At 48.0% G+C, this 22,311-nt stretch overlaps 1 protein-coding gene across 1 annotated transcript; it reads left to right on the forward strand.

Moving 5' to 3' along the window:
* The first annotated feature begins 775 nt into the window (after positions 1–775).
* On the forward strand, positions 776–22,285 carry KCNV2 (potassium channel, subfamily V, member 2). Its single transcript, XM_006863744.1, has 2 exons — positions 776–2,098; positions 22,004–22,285. The coding sequence occupies exons 1-2, from the start codon at positions 776–778 to the stop codon at positions 22,283–22,285; spliced, it is 1,605 nt and encodes a 534-aa protein (XP_006863806.1).
* Positions 22,286–22,311: the final 26 nt, after the last annotated feature.

Here is a 22,311-nt window from a genome sequence, read left to right on the forward strand (position 1 = left end):
GGTCCAGTGGTGAGGATTGTTGTTTTCTTGACATTGAGATGTAATCCATACCGAAGGCTGTGCTCTTTGATATTCATCAGTAAATGTTTTAAGTCCTCTTTACTTTCAGCAAGCAAGGTTGTATCATCTGCATATCGCAGGTTGTTAAGGAGTCTTCCTCCAATTTTGATGCCACGTTTTTCTTCATAGAGCCCAGCTTCTCAGATTATTTGCTTAGCACACAGGTTGAATAAGTATGGTGAAAGAACACAACCTTGTCGCACACCTTTCTTAATTTTAAAACATTCAATATTCCCACGTTCTGTTCGAACATGGAATGCCACTGGACTCTAAAAATCTCTTGAGAGGAATCAGCTTTGGAAACTGGTGTGGATTGGTTTGGGTTAGGGAAGGGGCTATGCTGTCCACCACCAAGCAAAAAGACCACCTCAGCCCATGTCCAGGAGTATTTCCTTGGGATAAGGTCAGATATTTTTATTAGCAATAACCTCAGCTGCCCTCTGAGTATCTTCATTTCAGAACACATAATCACCCTGGTGGTCACAGACAGGAAGGAGACCGGGAGCAAAGAGGTTAAGGCGCTCTAAATCCCTGCTAACACTTGCTTCTTCCTTCTCAGCAGGATTAGCTCCATCGGTAATGTAGCACGAGTCCAGACCCACGACCCTGAAGGACAGCTCGGGGCAGGTGCCATGCCTGGGTCCTGGGTGAGCTAGGCCAGACAGAGCTCAGACAGATTCACGGCTCCTGGGACTGAGCAGGCCCCCTGCCAGCCATGCTGACGCAGAGGACAAGGAGGCGGACTTGGAGCTACAAGCCCTGGAACCCTCAGGAAAGTGAGGATGAACCCCACACCGGGGGCCGCAGAAGCATTTGTTCAGTGGGCACACACGCAGGCTCCCAGGTCAGCGTCCTCCCCTGGACCGACGGCAACTACTACATGGAGGAGGATGAAGACGGTGCCGAGTTGGACCCGTGGAAGGACGAGTTGGCCGAGGAGACCAGCAGCGCCCCAGAGGCTGGCCTGGCCGATGCTCCATCCTTGTCGTCCACCCTGAACGTGAACGTGGGCGGTCAGAGCTACAGTCTGGACTCCAGCCAGCTAGCCTGCTACCCCAAGACGCGCCTGGGCCGCCTGGCCACCTCGGCCAGTCGCAGCAGCCAGCTGGGCTTATGTGATGACTACGAGGCGAGCACGGACCAGTACTTCTTCGACCGCGACCCGGCCGTCTTCCAGCTGGTCTACAACTTCTACGTGTCCGGGGTGCTTTTGGTGCGCAACGAGCTGTGTCCGCTCGGCTTCCTGGAGGAGCTGGGCTACTGGGGCGTGCGGCTCAAGCACACCCCTCGCTGCTGCCGAATCTGCTTCCAGGAGCGGCGCGACGAGCTGGCGGCGCAGCTGAAGATCCGGTGCCAACTGCGTGCCCAGGCGCTCGCCGAGGAAGCCCCGGAGCCCTTCCTGCACATGCGCTTCTACGGCCTGCAGCGCCACCGCCTCTGGAACCTTCTAGAAAATCCCTTTTCGTCGGTAGCCGCCAAGGCCATCGGGGTGACCTCCAACCTGTTCGTGCTAGTATCTGTGGTGGCGCTGGCGCTGAGCACGGTGGAGGAGCTGCGACGGCCGCTGTTGGAACACGTGGAACTGCTATGCATCGCCTTCTTCACCCTGGAATACCTGCTGCGCCTGCTCTCCACGCCCGACCTGCGCGGCTTTGCGCGCAGCGCCCTCAACCTGGTCGACCTGGTGGCCATCCTCCCGCTCTACCTGCAGCTGCTGCTCGAGGGTGTCATTGGTGAGGGTGGCCAGCGTGCAGCGCGTGAGCACGACCTGGAGACTGTGGGCCGCGTGGGCAAGGTGGGTCAAGCGCTGCGTACTATGCGCCTGATGCGCATCTTCCGCATCCTCAAGCTGGCACGTCATTCCACCGGCCTGCGCGCCTTCGGCTTCACTCTGCGTCAATGCTCCGAGCAGGTGGGCTGCCTGCTGCTCTTCATCGGCGTGGGGATCTTCACCTTCTCTGCGGCCGTCTACTCCGTGGAACACGACATGCCTTGCACCAACTTCACCAGCATCCCCCACTCGTGGTGGTGGGCCGTAGTGAGTATCCCACGGCCCTGGGGCCTGCGGGGCCAGCAACCCGGGCCTTGCAGAAGCTGGCTCTCCTTTCACTGGGCTATCATTCCCTACTGGGAAAATTCTGACCTGTCCCCCACTCTGCTCTCTCCTCTCCATGGCTGCCTCCTTTGGAGGAAACAGCCGCGGTGGGATACCCGGGTGAGTGGAAAGAGTTGGAAAGGCAGGAACGACGTTACACTGGGTCCTGGTATTCTTGTTGGATGCCGACTTGGAGAGACCCCATGTGGCATAGTAAAATTGTCCACGGTTGTCTTGGCTGTATCTTTACTGGGGCACATTACCAGGTCTTTCTCTGGAGGAGTTTCTGGGTAAGTTGGAACTACCAGCCTTGCCTTGAGTGTCCGAACACTTGAATACTTCCAGTTTTACCTTCAGGGTCCATGGCTTGGTCCTTACAATCACCTGGTCAGACTTACTCTTAAAATACAGGGCAGGCAGATTTCAAGAAGGATTCAATTTTTTATGTAGGTGGGAAGTAGTTACCACTTTATTGAGCACTGGTTATGTTAAGTGGAGCCATAGGCAGTGCAAATGGTCCGCTCAGGAGCTAGCCAAAATGTGGAAGGTTCAAGTCCACCCGGAGGCACCTAGGAAGAAAGTCCTGGCCATCAAGTTTTAAATAGTCAACCACTGGAAACCTAGGCGGTACAGTTCTACTCTGACACACCAGCAGTTGTCTTTGGTCAGTTGGCTGCATGGTTCTGTGGTGTGATGGGAAGTGTAGAGTACCTGCTTCTAGCCCCAAATCTGCCCGTCGTTAACTAGGATACCTCATCCCATACTCGCTGGTCTTCAGTCATCTTCTCTCTGGAAGGGGAGGTTGGACTTGGAGAGGAAGATCTTTCACAAGGTAGACTGACTCAGTGGCCGCCGCATAATAATTGTGAGGATGGCATCGTACTGGAAAGTGTGCCATTCTTTTGTAAAGGGGAGCTTCAACAAGTTCATGGGAAAATTCCATTATCTTTCAATTCCATTGTCCACAGACTTTTTGAAGCCCCCGCCCCCCCTTGTGTCACGGTTGCTATGAGTCAGAGCTGCCTCAAGGACACCCAGCGAGAACAATTCAATGGCTGTTGGTCCCTTCAGGGTTTGGCAAGCTTACTGCATTGGCAGGATGACCTGAACTCCTCATCCAAGAGCTAGCCAAAGGTCACTCCTCTGATAATACTGCAACCGTAAAAGGTCATCCCCATAGTAGATAAACTGTGTGTACAGATGGAGCTGACAGAGGGTGGATGATCCTAGCGGAGGACACTGACTTCGGCGCTGGGCACAGCAAAAGCCACATGCTAATGATGGAATACAGACTGCAAGGGAGTCCAAATGCCCTTAACCAAAAGACCTTTACAGTCTCAGAACCCGCTGGGCTCTTTGATACTACTGCCTTAATCCATAAAACATTTTCACCTTTGGTATGCTCATCTAAAGATTTTGATATGAATTCTGTTCCTTATGTTGGTTTTGTAATATTTTTTTAGAAAGAATTTCTCGGAGTACATGTCCTATGTTTCTGTATGTCCTATGTTGATCTACTGAGTGAACGATATTTGTTGTTGTTGTTAAGTGCCATCAAGTCAGTTCCAACTTATAGTGACCCAGTACATGGTTTCCCATGAGCGGCTGGTGAGCTTGAACCACTGACTTTGCAGTGCAGCACATTAACCCACTGCGCCACACCAGCACTCCACCCCACCTAAATCCCCCTCCATATCTTCACTGAAGCTATTTTTCTCCGGAGCAGCATTTTCGATGCATTTTACAATAAGAATTGCTTCACCGTTCAGCTTTCCCCCTTCATTTTCTTTTTCTGTGTAACCAAGGCTACCTTTGCCAACGGGAGTCCTTTCCTTTGGTGGCCATTGTTCCTTTCAGGCACTATTTTCATTGGCCAAATTTTGCACATTCCAACCTTACTGTACACAGTTCTGGTCCTAGCTCATTTTATTCTCTAAGAATGAAAGGAGCCCTCGTCCTGGTAGCACTGTGGGTTTAGGTGTTGGGTTGCTAACCAAAAGGTTGGTGGTTCAAACACTAGCCGCTCTGAGGGAGAAAGATGATGCTATCTGTTCCTGTAAAGATTTGCAGTCCCAGAAACTATATAGGGTCAAGATGAACTCAGTGGCACTGTGGGATAAAGCATTGAACCCCAAGGTCGGTTTGAAGCACAAGGTTCAAACTCACCAGCGGCTCCTTGGAAACCCTCTACAGGGTTGCTATGATTCAGAGTAGACTCCAGGACACTTAACAACAACAACAACATAATCATTATAAATTAATTGATAAAAGACTTTGTGTCTAAACTTACATAAATGCATAACCATACAAACAATAATAGTAATTCTCCATGGATATCCTAGGGCAGTTCTCATCCCCAGGGCTGATACGGCTTCATTCCAATTCTTCTCTGCACTTGTGGTCACAAGCCTAGTGGGTACTAAACATTCATATTCTCAGTTGTTGTTAAGTGCCGTCGAGTCAGTTCCAACCCATGGCAACCCAGTATAGGGTTTCTGAGGAGTGACCGGTGAGCTTGAACCATTTACTTAGCGGTTCAGACGACTTTGCAGTCCTGTGCATTAACCCACAGCACCATACCAGGACTTCATATTCCCAGTAGAACAGAGAAAAGAGCCCTGTTCCAATGTGGGCCGAGCTGCCTGTGTCGCTGGGAGGTGGCTATGCAAAGTGAAACGATGGAAAATGTCTTCCATGAAAATGTTCCAAATCTCCAACGCGCCACGTCAGTTACCAAAACACCAGGCGATCCCCATGTGTCCGAGAGGAGAACTGCGCCTCGGGGTTTTCAAGGCCGTGACCTTTCAGAAAGAGATTGCCAGGCCTGTCTTCCTAGGCACCACTGGGTGGGTTTGAGCTCCCAACCTTTCAATTAGTAGTCATGTGCTTAACTGTTTGCACCACCCAGGGAATCCGTTTTCAAGTTAGTTGTTATGTGCCGTGGAGTTGGTTCCGACTCATAGCGACCCTGTACAAGGTTTCTGAGGCTGTAAATCTTTACGGGAACAGAAAGCTTCATCTTTCTCCTGTGGAACAGCCGGTAGTTTTGAACTGCTGACCCTGAGATTAGCAGCCTAATTCGTAACCACTTCAGCTGAGTGCAAAGGAGGACGTAGTAACGGTCTGGCTACTAACCAGAAGTCTGGTTCCATGGGAGAATGATGTGACCATTTGCTTCCATACAGATGAAGCTTTGGAAGCCCTATGGGGCAGTTCTACTCTGTCCTGTGAGTAGGATCGTGGTGAGTCAGAATTGCCTTGCTGCATACAACAACAACCATTCCACCATCCAGGAACTTCTACTAAGGTTACAGAGTGAAAGGAAAAAGGAAACATTTCCTTCCCTCCAGGAACTTCCATTCTAGTGGGCAGGAGCAGAGAAAATATTTTCAGATATGTGTGTATCAAAGGACGGATTACAGTAGGCAAATCTGTTGCACAAGACCTCTTTAAAGTATTCAAGAGCAAAGATGTCAGTTTGAGGACTAAGGTGCACCTGACCCAAGCCAGGGTATTTTCAGTTTTCTCATATGCATGTGAAACTTTGACAGTGAATAAGGAAGACTATAGAAGGATTGATGCATTTGAGTTATGGTGTTGGAGAAGAATATTGAAAGTACCATGGACTGCCAAAAGAACAAATCAATCTGTGTTGGAAGCACAGCCAGAATGCTCCGTAGAAGCCAGGATGGTGAGACTTTATCTCTCATACTTTACACATATTATCAGGAGGGACCAGTCCCTGGAGAAGGACATCATGCTTGGTGAAGTGGAGGGTCAGAGAAAAGAGGAAGATGCCCAATGAGATGGATTGGCACAGTGGCAGCAGCTATGGGCTCAAGCATACCAATGATTGTCAGGATGATGTAGGACCGGTCAGTGTTTCCTTCTGTTGTGCACAGGGTCGCTATGAGTCCCAGCTGATTCGATGGCATCTAACAACAACAAGGGACTTCTGCTAAGGATACAGAGTGAACAGCAAAAGGGAGCAGTTCCTTCCTTCAGGGCACTTACATTCCAGTGGGCGAAGGCAGAAAAGTATTTTCAGATTGCGTGTGTGTGTGTGTGTGTGCGCGCGCGTGTGTGTGTGTGTGTAAAGGGTAACAGAGTGGAGAAGGACTTGTGTGGCGGAATGTACCATTGATGAGATTGTCAGAGAAGCTCTTCTGGAGAAGGTGACATTTGAAGAATGAGAAAAAAAAACTCATCTAAATACACATGGCTAAGCAGACCTGAGAGTCCTGGGGTGGTGCTGTGGGCTAATGCACCAGACTGAAAAGCCATTTGAACTGCAAGGTCGGCGGTTCAAGCTCACCTGCTGCTCCTCGGACACCCTATACAGGGTCGCTATGGGTTGGAATCGACTCGATGGCACTTCACAACAAGAAGCAGAGCTAGGGAAACTTCGTCTCACATGTTTTCAGGAGGGACCAGTCCCTGGAGGAGGACATTGTGCTTGGTAAAGTGGAGGGTCAGAGAAAAAGAGGAAGACCCACTGGCTGCAACAGCATGTTCCAGTGTAAGGAGTGTGAGGCTGGGGCCGGACCAACCCGTGTTCCCTTTGTACAGAGGGTTGTTCCAAGTCGGAGCAGACTCAATGGCCCCTAACAAAACCAGCCAACAAGCCTGAGAATCTGAGACATGAAATCCTACAAGTTACTCTGATCCAATTGTTTCCAACCACTTTACTGATACTGCACCTGATAAAATAAAAATTGTGTGTGTACACCATGATAAAAATATACTCCGAAAACCCAAACCAACTGCCTTCGAGTTGATTCTGACTCATAGAGACTTTGTGTAGAGCTTCCGGGAGCAGAATGTCTCCTCGTTCTTCCGAGAGCAGCTGGCGGATTCGAACTGCTGACTTTGTAGTTAGCAGCCTGACGTGTAACCCACAACACCTCCAGGGCTCCTTGATAAATTACACAAGGGAGCTTCAAAACGTTTGTGGGAAAAATCCCTTCTCCCCCTTCTCCCCATTCCATTTCTTCATGAGCTTATTGAAGCCCTCTCATATTTGGTTATTTAAAAATTATATAATTTTATCCATCATTTGTTAACAAGGTAATGGTACCCCACAAACCACTCCAGACTTAGTGGCTCTGCACATTAAGTGTCTATTTCATCCATGGGTCAGCAGTTTAGTCTGGGATAACCTAGAAGGTTCTTCTAATCTGGACTGGGCTCACACACATGTCTGATGGCCAGCTGGCTGGCTCTGAATCTTCCAGCAGGTACACATCATGGGCTGAGGCACTGGGTATGAGGGAACTCGAAAAACCTTTGCCCAACTGTTGGCCAAAGCAAGTCACATTGTCAAACTCAGAGTCGAAGGCCGGAGTAGTAGGAGGGCACTGCCAAGTTACGTGTCAAATAACTTAAGGACAGGAAGCTAAAGAATTAGGTCCAGCAATACTGCCATCCAATGGTTCAGTGGTAGATTTCATCCCTTCCATGTGGGAGACTTGGCTTCAGTTCCTGGCCCCTCAACCTTATGTACACAACCATGTCCGTCATTGGAGGCTTGTGTGCTGGCGAGACGTGGAACAGGATTCAGCAGAGCTTCCAGACTAAGTAAGAGTAGGAAGAAAGGCCTGGTGATCTACTGGGAAAACCAACCAGTGGAAACCCTGCAGATGGTCACAATCTGATCCTCAGCCCATCCCGGGGAAGACGCAGGACCAGACTGCATTTGATTCTGTTGTGACTGGGGTCGCCATGAGTCGGGGGCCTGCAGCAATAAATACTGCTCAAATGCATGCACTCTCGAGCTGATATTTTAAAGATGAGATCAAGAGCAGTATGGTTGATATTTTTTCTCCGTCACTCCAGAGCTGTACCCCTTGTGGGGCCCTCACTCCATTTTAGAGACAGATCCCCCCTCCATTTTTCTCTGTGTTGGCAGTACTTTTAGGTGGCCCCCAATCTGACTTTCTTTGAATCTCTCTCTCTCTCATTCTCTCTCTCTCTCAGTCATGTTCATAATGGTGAATTCTCTGCTAATTACGAAACATTCCTCATGATGGTTATGTCTGCAGAAGGGTGAAAGACAGACCGGCCTTACTCATCTGCCAAGTGGAGGTCATTTGTGAGCATGAATGGACTAGAAAACACATGCCCAGTGCCAGCCACAGAAACAGGGAAGGCAGTACCACTGAGTACTTGATGGTCTTCCTCACATGGAGGCAGTAAGTCTCACTTCCAGAATCACATGTGGGCAAAGTCAAACAGCAGTGATTCCTCTGTACTGAGAAAACAGAGCCTGGGGTCTTGGGTCTTGGGAGGGAGCTGCCCAGCGCACAGGTCAGCAGGCCCCCACCGAGAGTAAATCTTTCTTCTCCATGGAGCAGCTGGTAGATTGGAACTGCGGACATTTCAGTTAGCAGCCTAACTTGTAACCCACTATGGTATCAGGGCTCCTACAAAACTTGTATATTCACTGGAAAACCAAAACGTGCATGAAACTCACTTTACTGCCATAGTCACTTTTATACTCCCATAAAGGAGCTCTGGAGTCCTGGTGTGGCACTGTGGGATCACCTCAGGGTCGGCACTTCGAACTCACCAGCCACTCCTCAGACACTGTCTGCAGGATGTCTATGAATCAGAACCAACTCTCGACAACACTTAACAGCAGTGTCATGGCTGGCACTGCAGTTGCCTTGGCAGGACTAGACCAAATGATTTCACGGACTTTAGACGTTCCCCATCCCTGCTCTACAGGGTCGTGTGAGTTAGAACAATGGCCACCACCAGCCACCATATAAGTTACACTGACTCTAGGCTGTAGTCTCTGAAGTGAGCAATAAATAGCATTATGAAACCATTAGAAATAGTGTGAAAATGCCCAATCCAGGGCACAGAGACACAAAGGAAGCACACCTTATTGGAACTATGATGCTATGAACTTGTCTGACCCAGGGTTGCCCCCAGTTTTCAATTTGTTAAAAGACACTATCTGTGAAGCACCGAAAAGCAAAGTGCACTGAAACAAGGTGTGCCTCTCTGGTTTGTGTATGTGTGTGTGTTTTTAATTTTTATTATGACTTGAGTGAAGGTTAACAGACAAGATCATCAGCTTTACTTTCAACAAATTATACACTTCATTTCTTCTCAATGATTCCAGTCCCTTCCCTGCAACAACAGTTATCTATCCCCCTTCCTCCCTGTGTCTCCCCATGTACATCTTATATTTCACAAATGAAGTAAGCAAAGATATCTGATGCACATATGTTGTTGTTAAGTGCTGTCAAATCAGTACCGACTCATAGCGACCCTATGCACAACAGAAGGAAACACTGACCGATCCTGGGTCAGCCTCACAAATGCTGCCATGCTTGAGCCCATTGATGCTGCCACTTTGCCAGTCTATCTCGCTGGGGGTCTTCCTCTTTTTCTCTGACCCTCCTACCTTATATGTGTGATGCGCATATACAAACCAAAATCTATATATTCATTAAAATGTCCAAAGGGCACATTTGGCCAGCCAGCCTCCTGCCTGCAGGCACACAGCCTTCCTCAGTCCCTGGGCCTGGAGTCCTCAGCTGCTCTGTCTTTCCATCCCACCACCTCTGCCACCATTTCTGCTGTCACATTTCTAGGTAGGGACCTCATGCTCTTCTTTCTTGATGGTCCTGGTATCTTCTGCTCCTGAAATGAAATATTAAGTACGCTCTGCTTTTAGTTACACATTTCTTTAATTAGAGTTGTGACTATCCCCATTAGTCCTGCTAACAACTAATCACAATTGAGTCACAAAATCCTATCACCATCACCCCTCATCTCCTTTCACCAGATCCATCTGGAGAAGAGGAAAACTATTCAGCGGGGATTGTACCTTACCCTCTTCATTCTGAAAGTAAGCATGTTCATGGAAGCTTGTCAGCCAGCTAGTTCATGCCCCTATAGACCCCCCTTTTTTATATCCGATGTCTAAATTGCCCGTCCCCTGATACTCAATGCACTGAGGAACAGGCTTGATCCTTGATAAGAAGAATCTTTCTGCTGGAATTATGAGCCCTGCATCCATAAGCAAAAGTCCAGCTCATCAAATTGTAGCAATTTACGCATGCTCACAGTATGAAACATCTCTGTCTTCATCTGGTCGTGTTCTGGTCAGCTAGCCATCCAAGCAAGGTTAAATGGGTACCAGCTGCAAGTTTAGAGTTCACACACACCTCCCTGCACTTCAGAGCAGCTGGCTGCTTCACTCTCAGCCCTAGTCCCCAGGGACTAGATCAGGGACCTTGGACTCAGGAGTTTACACGGCTCCCTAAACTTCAGACCAGCCAGCCCTTCCTCTTCTCTGTCTCATCTCAAGGCCAACTGGTATCAATGGAGCATGACCAAACTCAACCCATGTCTTCATTGTTGCATTTCCCCTACTTCCACACACAAGTAGACCCAGGTGGTTACCAGCAAGCATACTAGACTGCTCATGGGTTCCCTTTGAGTTTCCATCCTAGAAGGGGTTTTTCCATGATGCCTGATGGGCTGAATTTTCTTGCTTTGATATCTCTAAAGCAAACAGCTTGCTTAAAAATCAAACAGACAAACAGTTGACTTTTTTTTTTTTGCAGGTCTTCCTTTCAATAAGAATCTTCTGTTCTACCAGTAGTTCTGGGTTGGTGTGCATGTCTTTTCAAGTGGGAATGTCCCACCTCAGAAGGCTCTGGATGGGACTCAGGAATCCACTTAACATCCAATACTCTACAAAGGCTTAACAAGAAGCCAGTTTCCCTGAGCAAATTCTAACTTTAGCAAATCCAATCAGTTATAGCCTGAAGGCAGGCTTATAAGTTTCTGTCATCACAATTCCCAGCATTCATTTCGATTACACATGTATCTATCTGCTTTTAAGTTAATCTGCATCGTTGGATTGTCCAACATGCTGCTTCCTCTTGAACTTTCTAGAGCAAAGTGAAGTTGTAGAGACCAAACAGAGCAATGTGAGGAGTACACGCCTTCAGACATGAACTAGACCTCTTCTAAAGGAAAAGTGCATCTCTAGCTGAGGCATCATCAGCTTGCTTATTCCCCAGAGACCTTGCTCCCACCTCCATGTTTCTCAGTAAAGTCTGTCATCATTTACTTACCAGAAGGTGGTACTTGTCAACTCACGGTAGTGTTCTGATGGGTGGAATGATTACTCTGAGGATTCTCAATCGGAAGGTGGATCTGGTAACAGGAAAACAGAAACCACGCTGGGTATTTCAAACAGAGGGAAGTGGATGCCAGGAAGTAGGTTTACAGGAATTAGAAGTCTGGACCAGCTGAACGGGGAGCAGAGGTGACTCGGGTCTCTAGAGCTGCCACATGAGAAATGCCACAGGAGGGGGCTTTAATGAACAGAAATGTCTTCGCTCTCAGTTTAGGAAGCTAGAAGTCTGAATTTACGATGCTGGCTCTGGGGAAAGGCTTTCTTTCTCTGTCAGCTCTGGAGGAAGGTCCTTATCGCCTGTCAACATCTATGGGCTCAGTGTTCCTTGGAGATCTCCATGTGTCCTGGCATCCTGGGTGTAGAAGCTTCTCAGCACAGGGACCCTGGGCCCAAAGGGCATGTGCTCCACTCCTGGTTCTTTCTTGGTTCTGAGGCCCTTCCTTCACTACTCTCGTGTCTCTCCTTCTGTCTCTCAGAAGGGGAGAGTGGTGGCTCCATATGGTAAGCACTGGACTGTGAACCAAAAGGTCAGCAGTCAAACCCACCAACAGCTCTGCAGGAGAAAGATGAGGCTTTTTGCTCCCTTGAAGATTTAAAGCCTCAGAAACGCTATACAGGAGTCACTATGAATTGGAACCGACTCCACAGCACATAATAACAACGATCTCTCCTAAGAGAAAAGGTGACACAGGTCATGCCCCAGGGAAATACCCCTCACGTTGGACCAGGGCTGCCACCTGAATAAGGATGTTACATCCCACGCTTCTCCCCTTATAACTGATGGGCTGGCCACAGCAGATCACATCGTGTGGGAGACGACATCATTATGGAACTGCCAAATGACATCATTGCGTAACTGCCAAATATCATCATTATGGAACTGCCAAATGACATCATTATGGAACTGCCAAATGACATCTTTACATTACTGCCACATCACTGAGAATCATGGTTCAGCCAAGTTGACACGTACCTGGGGGCACACAATTAATCCAGGAAAAGAGGTAACCCAGAAATTGGTAACTGCAGAAAATAGCTACCAGCCCTAGAATTATGGTAACAAAAGGGCAAAGGTCATGTCAGCAGATGTGAGGTGCCCAGATGGGGAGTCACTACGAGAGCACTCTGTGGTTGGTTCATGGTGTGGAATGATGCCTGAGCCACAGCTACCTGCTGTAATTGGAGGGACGATGCTAGGAATCAAAAGCAGAAATGTCAAAATCAGAAACAGTTGTCATTGAACTGATTGTTCCTCATGATGATGCATGTGTATCAGAATAGAGCTATAGAAGTAGATCACCGAGCCTTTCTTCCAAAGGGCTTTGGGTGGACTCTAACCTCCAATTTTTCGTTTAGCGGCAGAGCACTTTGCAATAAATACTCTTATCCTCTCTTCCAGCCTTTTGGTATCCCAGAATAGCCTCCCATTGGTAGGACAAAACAGGAAACAGTAGCAAGGGAGTCTGGGAAATGTAGTTTGCAACTCCCAACTGCATAATTACAAAGAAGGAATACAGAGGGTTGAGAGACACCAGGTGCATACCGGGCACAGAAGGAGCCCAAGATCTTCTGACACTTTCAGAAACAGCACCCCCAAATAAAACCCATTTCTGTCTAGTTGACTCTGACTCATAGCGACCCTATAGGACAAAAAGTCTAACTACTGCCCTTTAGAGTTTCCAAAGCTGTCATTTTTTGGAAAGTAGACTGCTCGGTCTTTCGCCCCTGGACTGGCTGTAGGGGCTAAACAGCCAACTTTCTGGTTAGCAGCTGAGTACTGAACCCCGGTGCCACCAGATTTCTTTTCAGAAATATGACAGCAGTTATAAGTAGGACACGTTGGCACTTCAGTGATCTTTTCTCGTGGAGGTTCCTGATTTTGGTATTGCTTCTTTAATCTGTATTTCTTCTGTCAGTGGAGTGGTCCCGACAGTCTTCGTGGACAGAGACAAGTCCCACCTAAGCCGAGGGTGCTGACTATAGTACCACATACCTTGCTCTGGACAGACGAATCCATCCCCACACGGGCTTTATGATTGTGCCAGTTCAGAAGCCCTGCTGGTGATGTAGGATAAGCACTGGACTGCTAACTCCATGGTCAGCAGTTCGAATCATCAGTCACTACTTAGGAGTCTGTGTCTGTAAGGATTTACATCCTAGGAAACACTACACAGGGTCACTATGGGACCAAATTAACAATGGTAGCTGGGGTACCAGTTAACCAGTTTCCATTAGGATGGGAAGGTGAAGGGTAAAGGGAAAGGATTTTAAAAGTTTGCTCCACTGGCTATACTTCACTCATAACGCCAACTTTTTTTTTTTTTTTCTGTCTGTCTGACTCTTGAGTGACAAGTCAAAATCAAAGAGAATTGGCCTAAAGAATAGTATTTGGTGTATATAAACAAAAACCTACTGCCATCAAGTCGATTCTGACTCCGAGTGATGCTGTAGGAGAGAGTAGAACCGCCCCTTGGGGTTTCCAAGGCTGCCGTCTGTCCTTCTGGAAGGAGGCTGTCTCATGTGACTCCTGTGTGGAGTGGCTAGTGGGGATTTGAACAGTGGAACTTCCCATTAACCAATACACTACCAGGGCTCCTTTTGGTGTGTATAGTTTGGGGGCCAGTGTCTTGGTATTTCTGAGATGTCTCATCTGCGTTATATGAAAGATCGTCTGCTGGGAGGCCCCAGGGCTGCCTGGCCCTGTTGAGTATATGCTCTGCTTTGTGGATGATTGGATTCAGCACATGATCTGTTTCCTGCTCCGTGATCCTGACAGGATCTCAGGATTCCTGGGACCCAGGGAATGTTCTATCTACATTCCACAGGCCCAACCATCTCTCCCTAAAGACGGAAGATTCCAGGTTGGCCCCAGAGACCTAGCAGAGTGAGTTTTCCCAGGAACAGGATTTGGAACGGTGACGGAAACTTCTGCCATCCGTCTCTGCGTCCAGACATTGTGTGTTCTGGAAATTTACCATGCTGCTGAAAACTTACATATTTCCCCAGCCTTTGTGTCCCCAAAGCCGGAATGTGACCTCCACCCAATAGCTATCCTGATGTTCAGCAGATGCTGGTCTGCCAAACATTACAAGGAGGACAAGCATTCCATTTTTCTCTGAAGCTTCAGAATGGCTGTACTTGAGTTTCTCACTCAATCAGAATGCTTGCTTCTCTAGAATGAACTAGCATAGATTAAGTAGCCCAAGTCTCTGAGAATGGTCTTCCCGGAGATAAAACAGATTTTTCACAATCAACACCCCATCTAGTTTTCCCAAAGATGTCCCTGGGTTGCTGCAAATGGTTAAGCGCTCAACTGGTAGCCAGAAAGCTGGCAGTTCGAATCCACCCAGAAGCACCTCAGAAGACAAGCCTGACAGTTTACTTCCTAAAAGTCTATGGTGGTGGTTGTGTGCTGTGGAGTCAGTTCCAACTCATAGTGACCCTGCATATGGTTTCCAAGGCTGTCATTCTTTACAGAAGCAGGAAGCCTCATCTTTCTCCCACAGTGTACCTGGTGGACTTGAACTGCTGACCTTGTGATTAGCAGCCCAATGTGTAACTCACTATACTACCAGAGATAGAGTAGGCAATTCTGCATGCATGGGGTTGCTACAAGTCCAAATCAACTCGCTGGCAGTTAATAACAACAGTTTTGCCAAAGAATTTGAGGTGGCCGGGATTGAAATTTTTGTCCTTCAAAGGATTCAACTTGAAGTACCTCTACTTAGCATGTTGCTGTGGATGCAAATACTTTTGGAATTCCTCTTTGGGCTTTTCATCTGCACTGAAGATTCATTGGCTGCCCTTGATACAAGTAATGTTACCCACCCTGGTAGTAACTCTAGGTGCCAATCTGAAAGGCAAGTGCCTTTTGACTATCTTACAATACTGGATCCACTCTCAAAACACTAACGCTTTAGCCCCCTTATAGAGAAGCAAGTGGAGCCATCAGAGGCCCTGGAGAGAATTCCTCGGTGGAAACAGTGTTGGAATGAGGTCCTGAATAACCTTGGGGAGAACAAAGGTCAGCTGTGTGTGGGAGTTCTGACGTGCTTGCCGTTGGTACAAGATGGCAGGGCGCCACTCAGGGTGCTACCAGTGAACACACTTGGCCGTTAACCGAAAGCTTGGAGATTCGAGTCTACCCAGAGGCACCTCGGAAGAAAGGACTGGCAACCAGCCACTGAAAACCCCAAGGAACACCACTGGTTAAGTGGCGCTCAGGGGACAGACTCCGTCCGCAGCCTGTGGGTGGGAGAAGCACTCAAATTACTGCTCATGCACCCTGTTCCAGGCACACCTGATGTTCCCATAATAACCTTATGAACCCAAACCGAAACCAAACCCACTCATAACAACCCAACACAACAAGCAGCCTTTCCGAGGCTGTAATCTTCAAAGACGCAGACTGCCTCGTGCTGGGTTAGAACCGTCAGCCTTTCAGTTAGCACTGCTTAACCACTGTGCCACCAGGGGTGCTTTATAACAGTCTAACAGAGTGCTGGTGGTTATGTGCCTTGGAGTTGGTTCCGACTCATAGCGACCCTGCACAGGGTTTCCGAGGCTGTAAATCTTTACGGGAGCAGAACACCTCATCTTTCTCCTGCGGAACAGCTGGTAGTTTCGAACTGCCGACCTTGAGGTTCACAGCCCAATTCGTAACCACTACACTACCAGAGCTCCTTAATCTAACAGAGTAGGTACTATTATTATCCCACATTTCCAAAGCAGAAACTGAGGCATAGAGAATTTAGGAGGCTTGCCACAGCACACAGCTGGGGAGTGGATTCAGACACTCTTAGTGGATCCCTGATGGTGCTATAGGACAAGCACTAGACTGCAAATCCACTGGATGATGCTGTTTGCTCCCACCAAGATTGACAGACTCGGAAGCTAGGGAATCCTGGTGTGGCGCTGTAGAATAAGCACTGGACTGCAAGGTCAGTTTGAAGCACGATGTCAGCGATTCAGACCCACCAGCCGTTCTTTGGAAACCCTACGCAAGGTCTTTATGAATCGTAACTGACTCGCCGGCACTTAACAACAACAACGCCGGGAATTACCTTGGCAGCTGTGGTTTGTAGTGGCTGGGGCATGCCTGATTCCTTACCTGGGTCTCCACCACACCACCCCACCTCTCGTTGGTGTTTGCATTCATCCACAGTGGGCAGACACAGTCCAGCCTCGGCAGGCCCTCACTGATGATGGGGCAGCCAGAGATGGAGCATTGCCCAGCCCGCCATCTCCTCATTGTGGCTGGATGTCACTGAGGTTCTTATCAGCTCCCCCAAGGAGCCCAGCTAGCTCAGCTTTCCATGTGATCCTAACCAACCAAACACTGTGGCTCAACTTCCAACTCATCCCAGCAACATCCAAACAAACGTGTTCACATCACTAAGCTAAAGGCCACCTGGGTACCAGCTAAGCGGGTGGCTGTATGCACCGCTGTGTGCCCTGAGACAGTCATGGACCAGGAAGCGTAATGATGTTCTATAAATCCATGAGACAAATGGTGCACCCTGGGCTTGTCCAGTTTGCAACTTTCACAACTACAAGCAGGCACCAGTAAAACAACGACAACAGCACAACAGGAAGCAGTTGCCAATGAGCTGACTCTGACTCGTGCAATGCTGTGTGTATCAGAGGAGAACTGCACTCCAGAGGGCTTTTCAGTGGCTGATTATTCAGGCAATCACCAGGCCTTTCTTCCCCAGCATCTCTCGGGGAACTCAAACTTTTGCCAGTCTCTGCTGTAAAGAAAACAGACTCACAAGTACATTCTGCATAAGTCTGCCGTTTGATAAATACTTTCATTGTTAGGTGCTGTCGAGTAGGGTTTCTGAGGCTGTAAATCTTTGTGGGAGCAGTAAGGCTCATCTTTCGGAGCTGTTGGTGGGTTCTAACTACCATGACCTTGTAGTTAGTAGTCCAGTGCTTATGCTACAGAGCTATGGAACTCCCCATCCAAACCTTTATGTTGTTGTTAAGTGCTGTCGAGTTGTTTTTGACTCATAGCGACGCTGTACAGAGTTTCCAAGGCTTTAAATCTTCGAGGGAGCAGAAAGCCTCATCTTTCTCCCACAGAGCAGCTGGAGGATTTGAACCGCAGACCCCACGGTTCGCAGTCCAGTGCTTATCATATGGAGCCATCTCAGTCCCTTGCCTTTGTAAAGCTTACATTTTTTCTTGGTTGAAAAGTACTGGATAACTTCTGTCCTTATGACTGAGATGATATTTGGAAATGTCTGCAGACTCCTGACCAAAGCTGGAGTGTGGTTAGCTGCCATGGAGTTGGCATCTCACTTGTGGCCACCTCATGCCCGATGGACCAAAATGATGGTCTGGTAACACCCTTACCTTCAGCCACGGGGCGGACCTTGCCAATCCAGAGGGCTTTCGGTGGCTGATGTTTCAGAAGCATCTCACCAGGCCTTTCTATCTAGTGCCTGTGTGGCACTGCAGGATGAGCATTGGGCTACTAACTACGTGTTCAGTTCAAATCCACCAGTCACTCCGCAGGAGAACGCTGAGGCTGTCTGCCCCCATAAAGGTTTACAGTCATGGAAACCCTGGGAAGCGTACATCAGGCCTCTGAGTCAGATCCAACTTCATAACAGTGGGTTGGGTTCGGTGGATGGTGGGGAGCTCGAACCTCCAGTCTTTCAGTTAGCAGCCGAGCAGTTAGCACCATCTGCACCACCAGCCACAGCTCAGCCTAAAGGTTTCTATTAGTTAAGCCAATTGTTTGAGGACCAGTGGGAATTGTACTACATGAGGCGTAGAAACAGGCCCCTGGGGACTTTGTTAGGGCTTTTTCTGTCCCGTGGGTATATGCATTTTAGAACAGAAGCTTGTTAACCCAAATAAATCGCTAATTAATAGGGTTTAAAGCAGTGTGACAAGAGTAATGAGACGAATTCTATGCAAGCGAGCATAGTTGTTGTCAGAGAATGTTTCGTCAGACACTTGCAATGAAAGTACCCTCATACAGAACACTCCGTACAGCTCCAAGAAGGATTATATATTGCCTGCATTTTAAAGAACTATGGTGGAGCCTGTCTGGTGCCTTCAATTCCCCTGATACTGTGTTAAAGCCAAGACTTTGAACCAGTTCATTCCGGTTCCAGCGTCTTACTGAAAGTTTGCCTTTCCACTCAGAATAGACCAAATCAAAATCTACATTTTAATAAGAGCCCAGGGGACTCTTATAAAACCAAACCCAACCCACTCACAGCAACCTAAGCACAGAGGAGAACTGCTCCTTTTGGTTTCTGAGACTGTAAATCTCTATGGGACCAGGAAGCCTCAGCTTTATCCCAAGGAGCAGCTGGTAGGTTTGACCTTGCATTTAGCAGACCAATGCTTAACCCATGGCACAACCAGGACTCCTATAGAGTCTATATTGCTGTTGTTATTAAGTACCACTGAGTCAGTTCTGACTCTAGCGACCCTTAGAGGATTTCTGAGGAGTGACTGGTGAGTTTGAGCCCTTGACTTTGTGGTTCAAACCGACCTTGAAGTCCAGTGATTATAGGGACACGCCAGGACTTAAGATCTTGTTAAAATGTAGGTTCTGACTCATCGTATCTCGGGTGGTAATGCAGTCTCAGCAAGGGATTAACCAGAATGAACTGGTTCAAAATCCTGGTTAAAACCAAAAGTCAAACAAACCAACCAGTTGTCATTAAGTTAATTCCAATTTAGGATGACCACGTGTGTGTCTGAGTGGAACAGTGCTCCGTGAGGTTTTCAGTGAGCGATTGCCTACAAACCCACCCTGAAGAGCCTAGGAAGAAAGCCCTGGAAATCTTCTAAAGGGTCACAGCCAAGAAAACCCTTTGGAGCACACTTAAACTAGATGCACATGGGGTCATGGTGAGTTCAAGCCAACTCTACTGTAACTGCTTTGATTTGGATCTTTGGGAAGAAGATCACCAGGTCTTTCTTCTGACACTCCTCAGGAGGAATCAAACCACCAAGCTTTCAGTTTGTTTGTGAGTGCTTCACTGTTAGTGCCACCCGGGGATTCCTGATACTATGTTATGTTCTTGATATTCACGACCTTATTTAGTCTTCAAAAGAATCCTGAGAGTTAGGGTCTATCCCCCTGTTAAAGATGGAGAAACAGGGGTCTGATGTCTTGCCCCAGCTAAGAAAGATCAGAGACAGGATTTGAACTTGGGCTGACCAGTTCTAATCCCAAGCTCTTTCTAGTACATGAAGGAAAGGACTTCAGACTGTTCATGGAGATTTTTCATTACTTTTTTTTTTTTAATTATGAATTGGGTGGTAGTTTACATGGGAGGACATCAGTTTTATACTCATCCTATTTTATTTCATTTCATTGCAGTGATTACAATCCCCCACCCCATGCATCATCATTCAACAGTATTGGCTTCCATTTCCTCTTTTTTTGGGGTGGGGGGTGGGGAGGTAGATGTACACAAAAACACTCAGGAATATATAATAATCTAAATAATCAAAGAACACATTCTGCAAGCCTGCCTCCTGGCCTCCAGCACCCAGTCCCTCTCTTTCCATGAGTCTAGAGTCCTCAGCTGCTCCCTCTCTCCATGTCCTCATCTCTGCTTCCATCTCTGGTGTCGCTGCTTCTCTGGATAAGGTCCCACATTCTGCACATGCTCTTCTCCATTTATGGTCCTTGGGCCCTCTGTTCCTGCAGTGTAAGATTATCATTACCTTTTAATTCCAGTTTCCCATGAATCCTCTGAAGTCCTCTGATAAATTACATAGGCAAATTCAGGAAGACAAGGACCCACATTTATTGAACACATCCTACACCAGGACTTCACAAGATTGATGTGCAAACAGTTCATACACTCAGCTGCCAGCCACAATGTTAGGGATTTGAGTCCACCCAGAAGTGCCTCAGAAGAGAGACCTGGCAATCTATGTCCAAAATATCAGCCATTGAAAACCCCATGAAGCGCAGTTCTACTCTGATGCAGGTCACTGTGAGTCAGTGACATCATGGCAACTGCTTTTTTTTTTTTTTGCTATGTGGTTAAGAATTGGGCTGCAAACCACAAGATCAGCAGTTCGAAACTACCAGCTGTTCCGTGGGAGAAAGATGACGCTTTCTGCTCCGGTAAAGATTTACAGCCTCGGAAACCCTGTACGGGGTCTCTATGGGTCGGAACTGACTCCACGGCACATGACAACAACAACAATGTTATCTAATACACTTTTCCCAGCCTCGGAAACCCTGTACGGGGTCGCTATGGGTCGGAACTGACTCCACGGCACATAACAACAACAACAATGTTATCTAATACACTTTTCCCAGTGGTCTTATTTCCCCTCTATTGTACACATCCAGGGCCGCTGAGTCAGCACTGACTTCATGACATTATAAGAGCAGCAACAGTAATTGTACGTAAGAAAACTGACGAGTGGTAATCAAGATTTAAACCCAAGTCTTCTAGCTCCAAGGGGCCTTGGTGGTGCAGTGGGCTAAGCATTGGACTGCTACCTGAATGACTGGCAGTTTGAACCCCCAGCCATCTGTGGGAGAAAGATGAGGCCGCCGGCTTCTGTAAAGATGACAGTCTTGAGAGCCCCGTGGGCAGCTCGCCTCTGTCCTGAGTGAACCTATAGGCGTCAACTGGACTACTGTGGGTTGGGTTGGGTTTCTTCCAGCTCCAAAAGCTGGTGTTCTTTCTAACTTTTGGCAGCTCCCGGTGTGGCACTATAGGGTAAGCACTCCACCGCAAGGCTGGTTTCAACCACAAGGTCAGCAGTTCAAACTCACCAGAGGCTCCTCAGGAACTCCACACAGGGTTGCTATGAGTAGGGACCAACTTGACAGCACTTAACAACAACAACAAAGTGGGTTCCTGGTGTGGCAATGTAGGATAAGCACTGGACTGCTAACCACAAGGTCGGCAGTTCAAACTCACCAGCCACTCCTGGGAAACCCTGTACAGCATTGCTATGAGTCAGAACCGATTCGATGGCATTTAATAACAACAACATGGGCTCTTGTGAAGCTGGAGGATAAACCCTGGACTGCTAACCACAAAGTCAGCGGTTCAAACTCACTAACCACTCCTGGGGAACTGTCTCCAGGTTCTCTATGAGTCAAACCCAACTGAATGGTACTAACAACATCGCAGGCTCCCGGAGTTCTGGTGTGGCGCTGGACTGCTAACTTAAAGTTGACAGTTCAAACCCACCAGCCGCTCCTGGGTAACCTTCTACAGCAGGGATGAGGAACTTTATTTCTGCCAAATTTTATAACATCATTTGTGGGCCATACAATATTATCAACTTAAATATTAGCCTGCTATATTTGGTCAAACATCTAATTAACTCACCAGCAATGTGTAGCTGGAACTGCAGGGCAGACTGAATGATTTCTCGGAGTTTATAGCAACATCACGGTCTCCTTAGGGTCCTCCTGGTGTGGAGTATGGGATAAAGCACTGGACCACAAGGTCGGTTTGAACCACAAGGTCAACGGTTCAAACTCACCAGCCGTTCCTCATAAACCCTATACGGGGTCACCATGAGTCAGAACTGACTCAATGGCACATAACAACAACAACACAGGCTCTGGTTGTACTACCTAGGGACACTTCTCAGGAGACCGAGGATGTGGCCCCTGTTCTTCCTCCCCTCTTCTCCTTCTTCTAACCCTCCATCCTGCCTGCTTCTCCATCCAGGTTAGCATCACCACAGTGGGCTATGGAGACATGTACCCCGAGACCCACCTGGGTCGGCTCTTCACCTTCCTCTGCATTGCTTTTGGGATCATTCTCAATGGGATGCCTATTTCCATCCTTTACAACAAGTTCTCTGACTACTACGCCAAGCTCAAGGCTTATGAGTACACAGCCATACGGAGGGAGCGGGGACAGCTGGATTTCCTGCAGAGGGCTGGCAAGAAGATGGCCGGATGCCTGTCTAGAAGCAACCCGCAGCCCACCCCGGGACAAGAAAACTGACGCTCAGGACAACATGTGGCTGGTAG

Source organism: Chrysochloris asiatica, unplaced genomic scaffold (assembly GCF_000296735.1).
Source record: "Chrysochloris asiatica unplaced genomic scaffold, ChrAsi1.0 scaffold00056, whole genome shotgun sequence".
In the NCBI taxonomy this organism is placed as follows: domain Eukaryota; kingdom Metazoa; phylum Chordata; class Mammalia; order Afrosoricida; family Chrysochloridae; genus Chrysochloris; species Chrysochloris asiatica.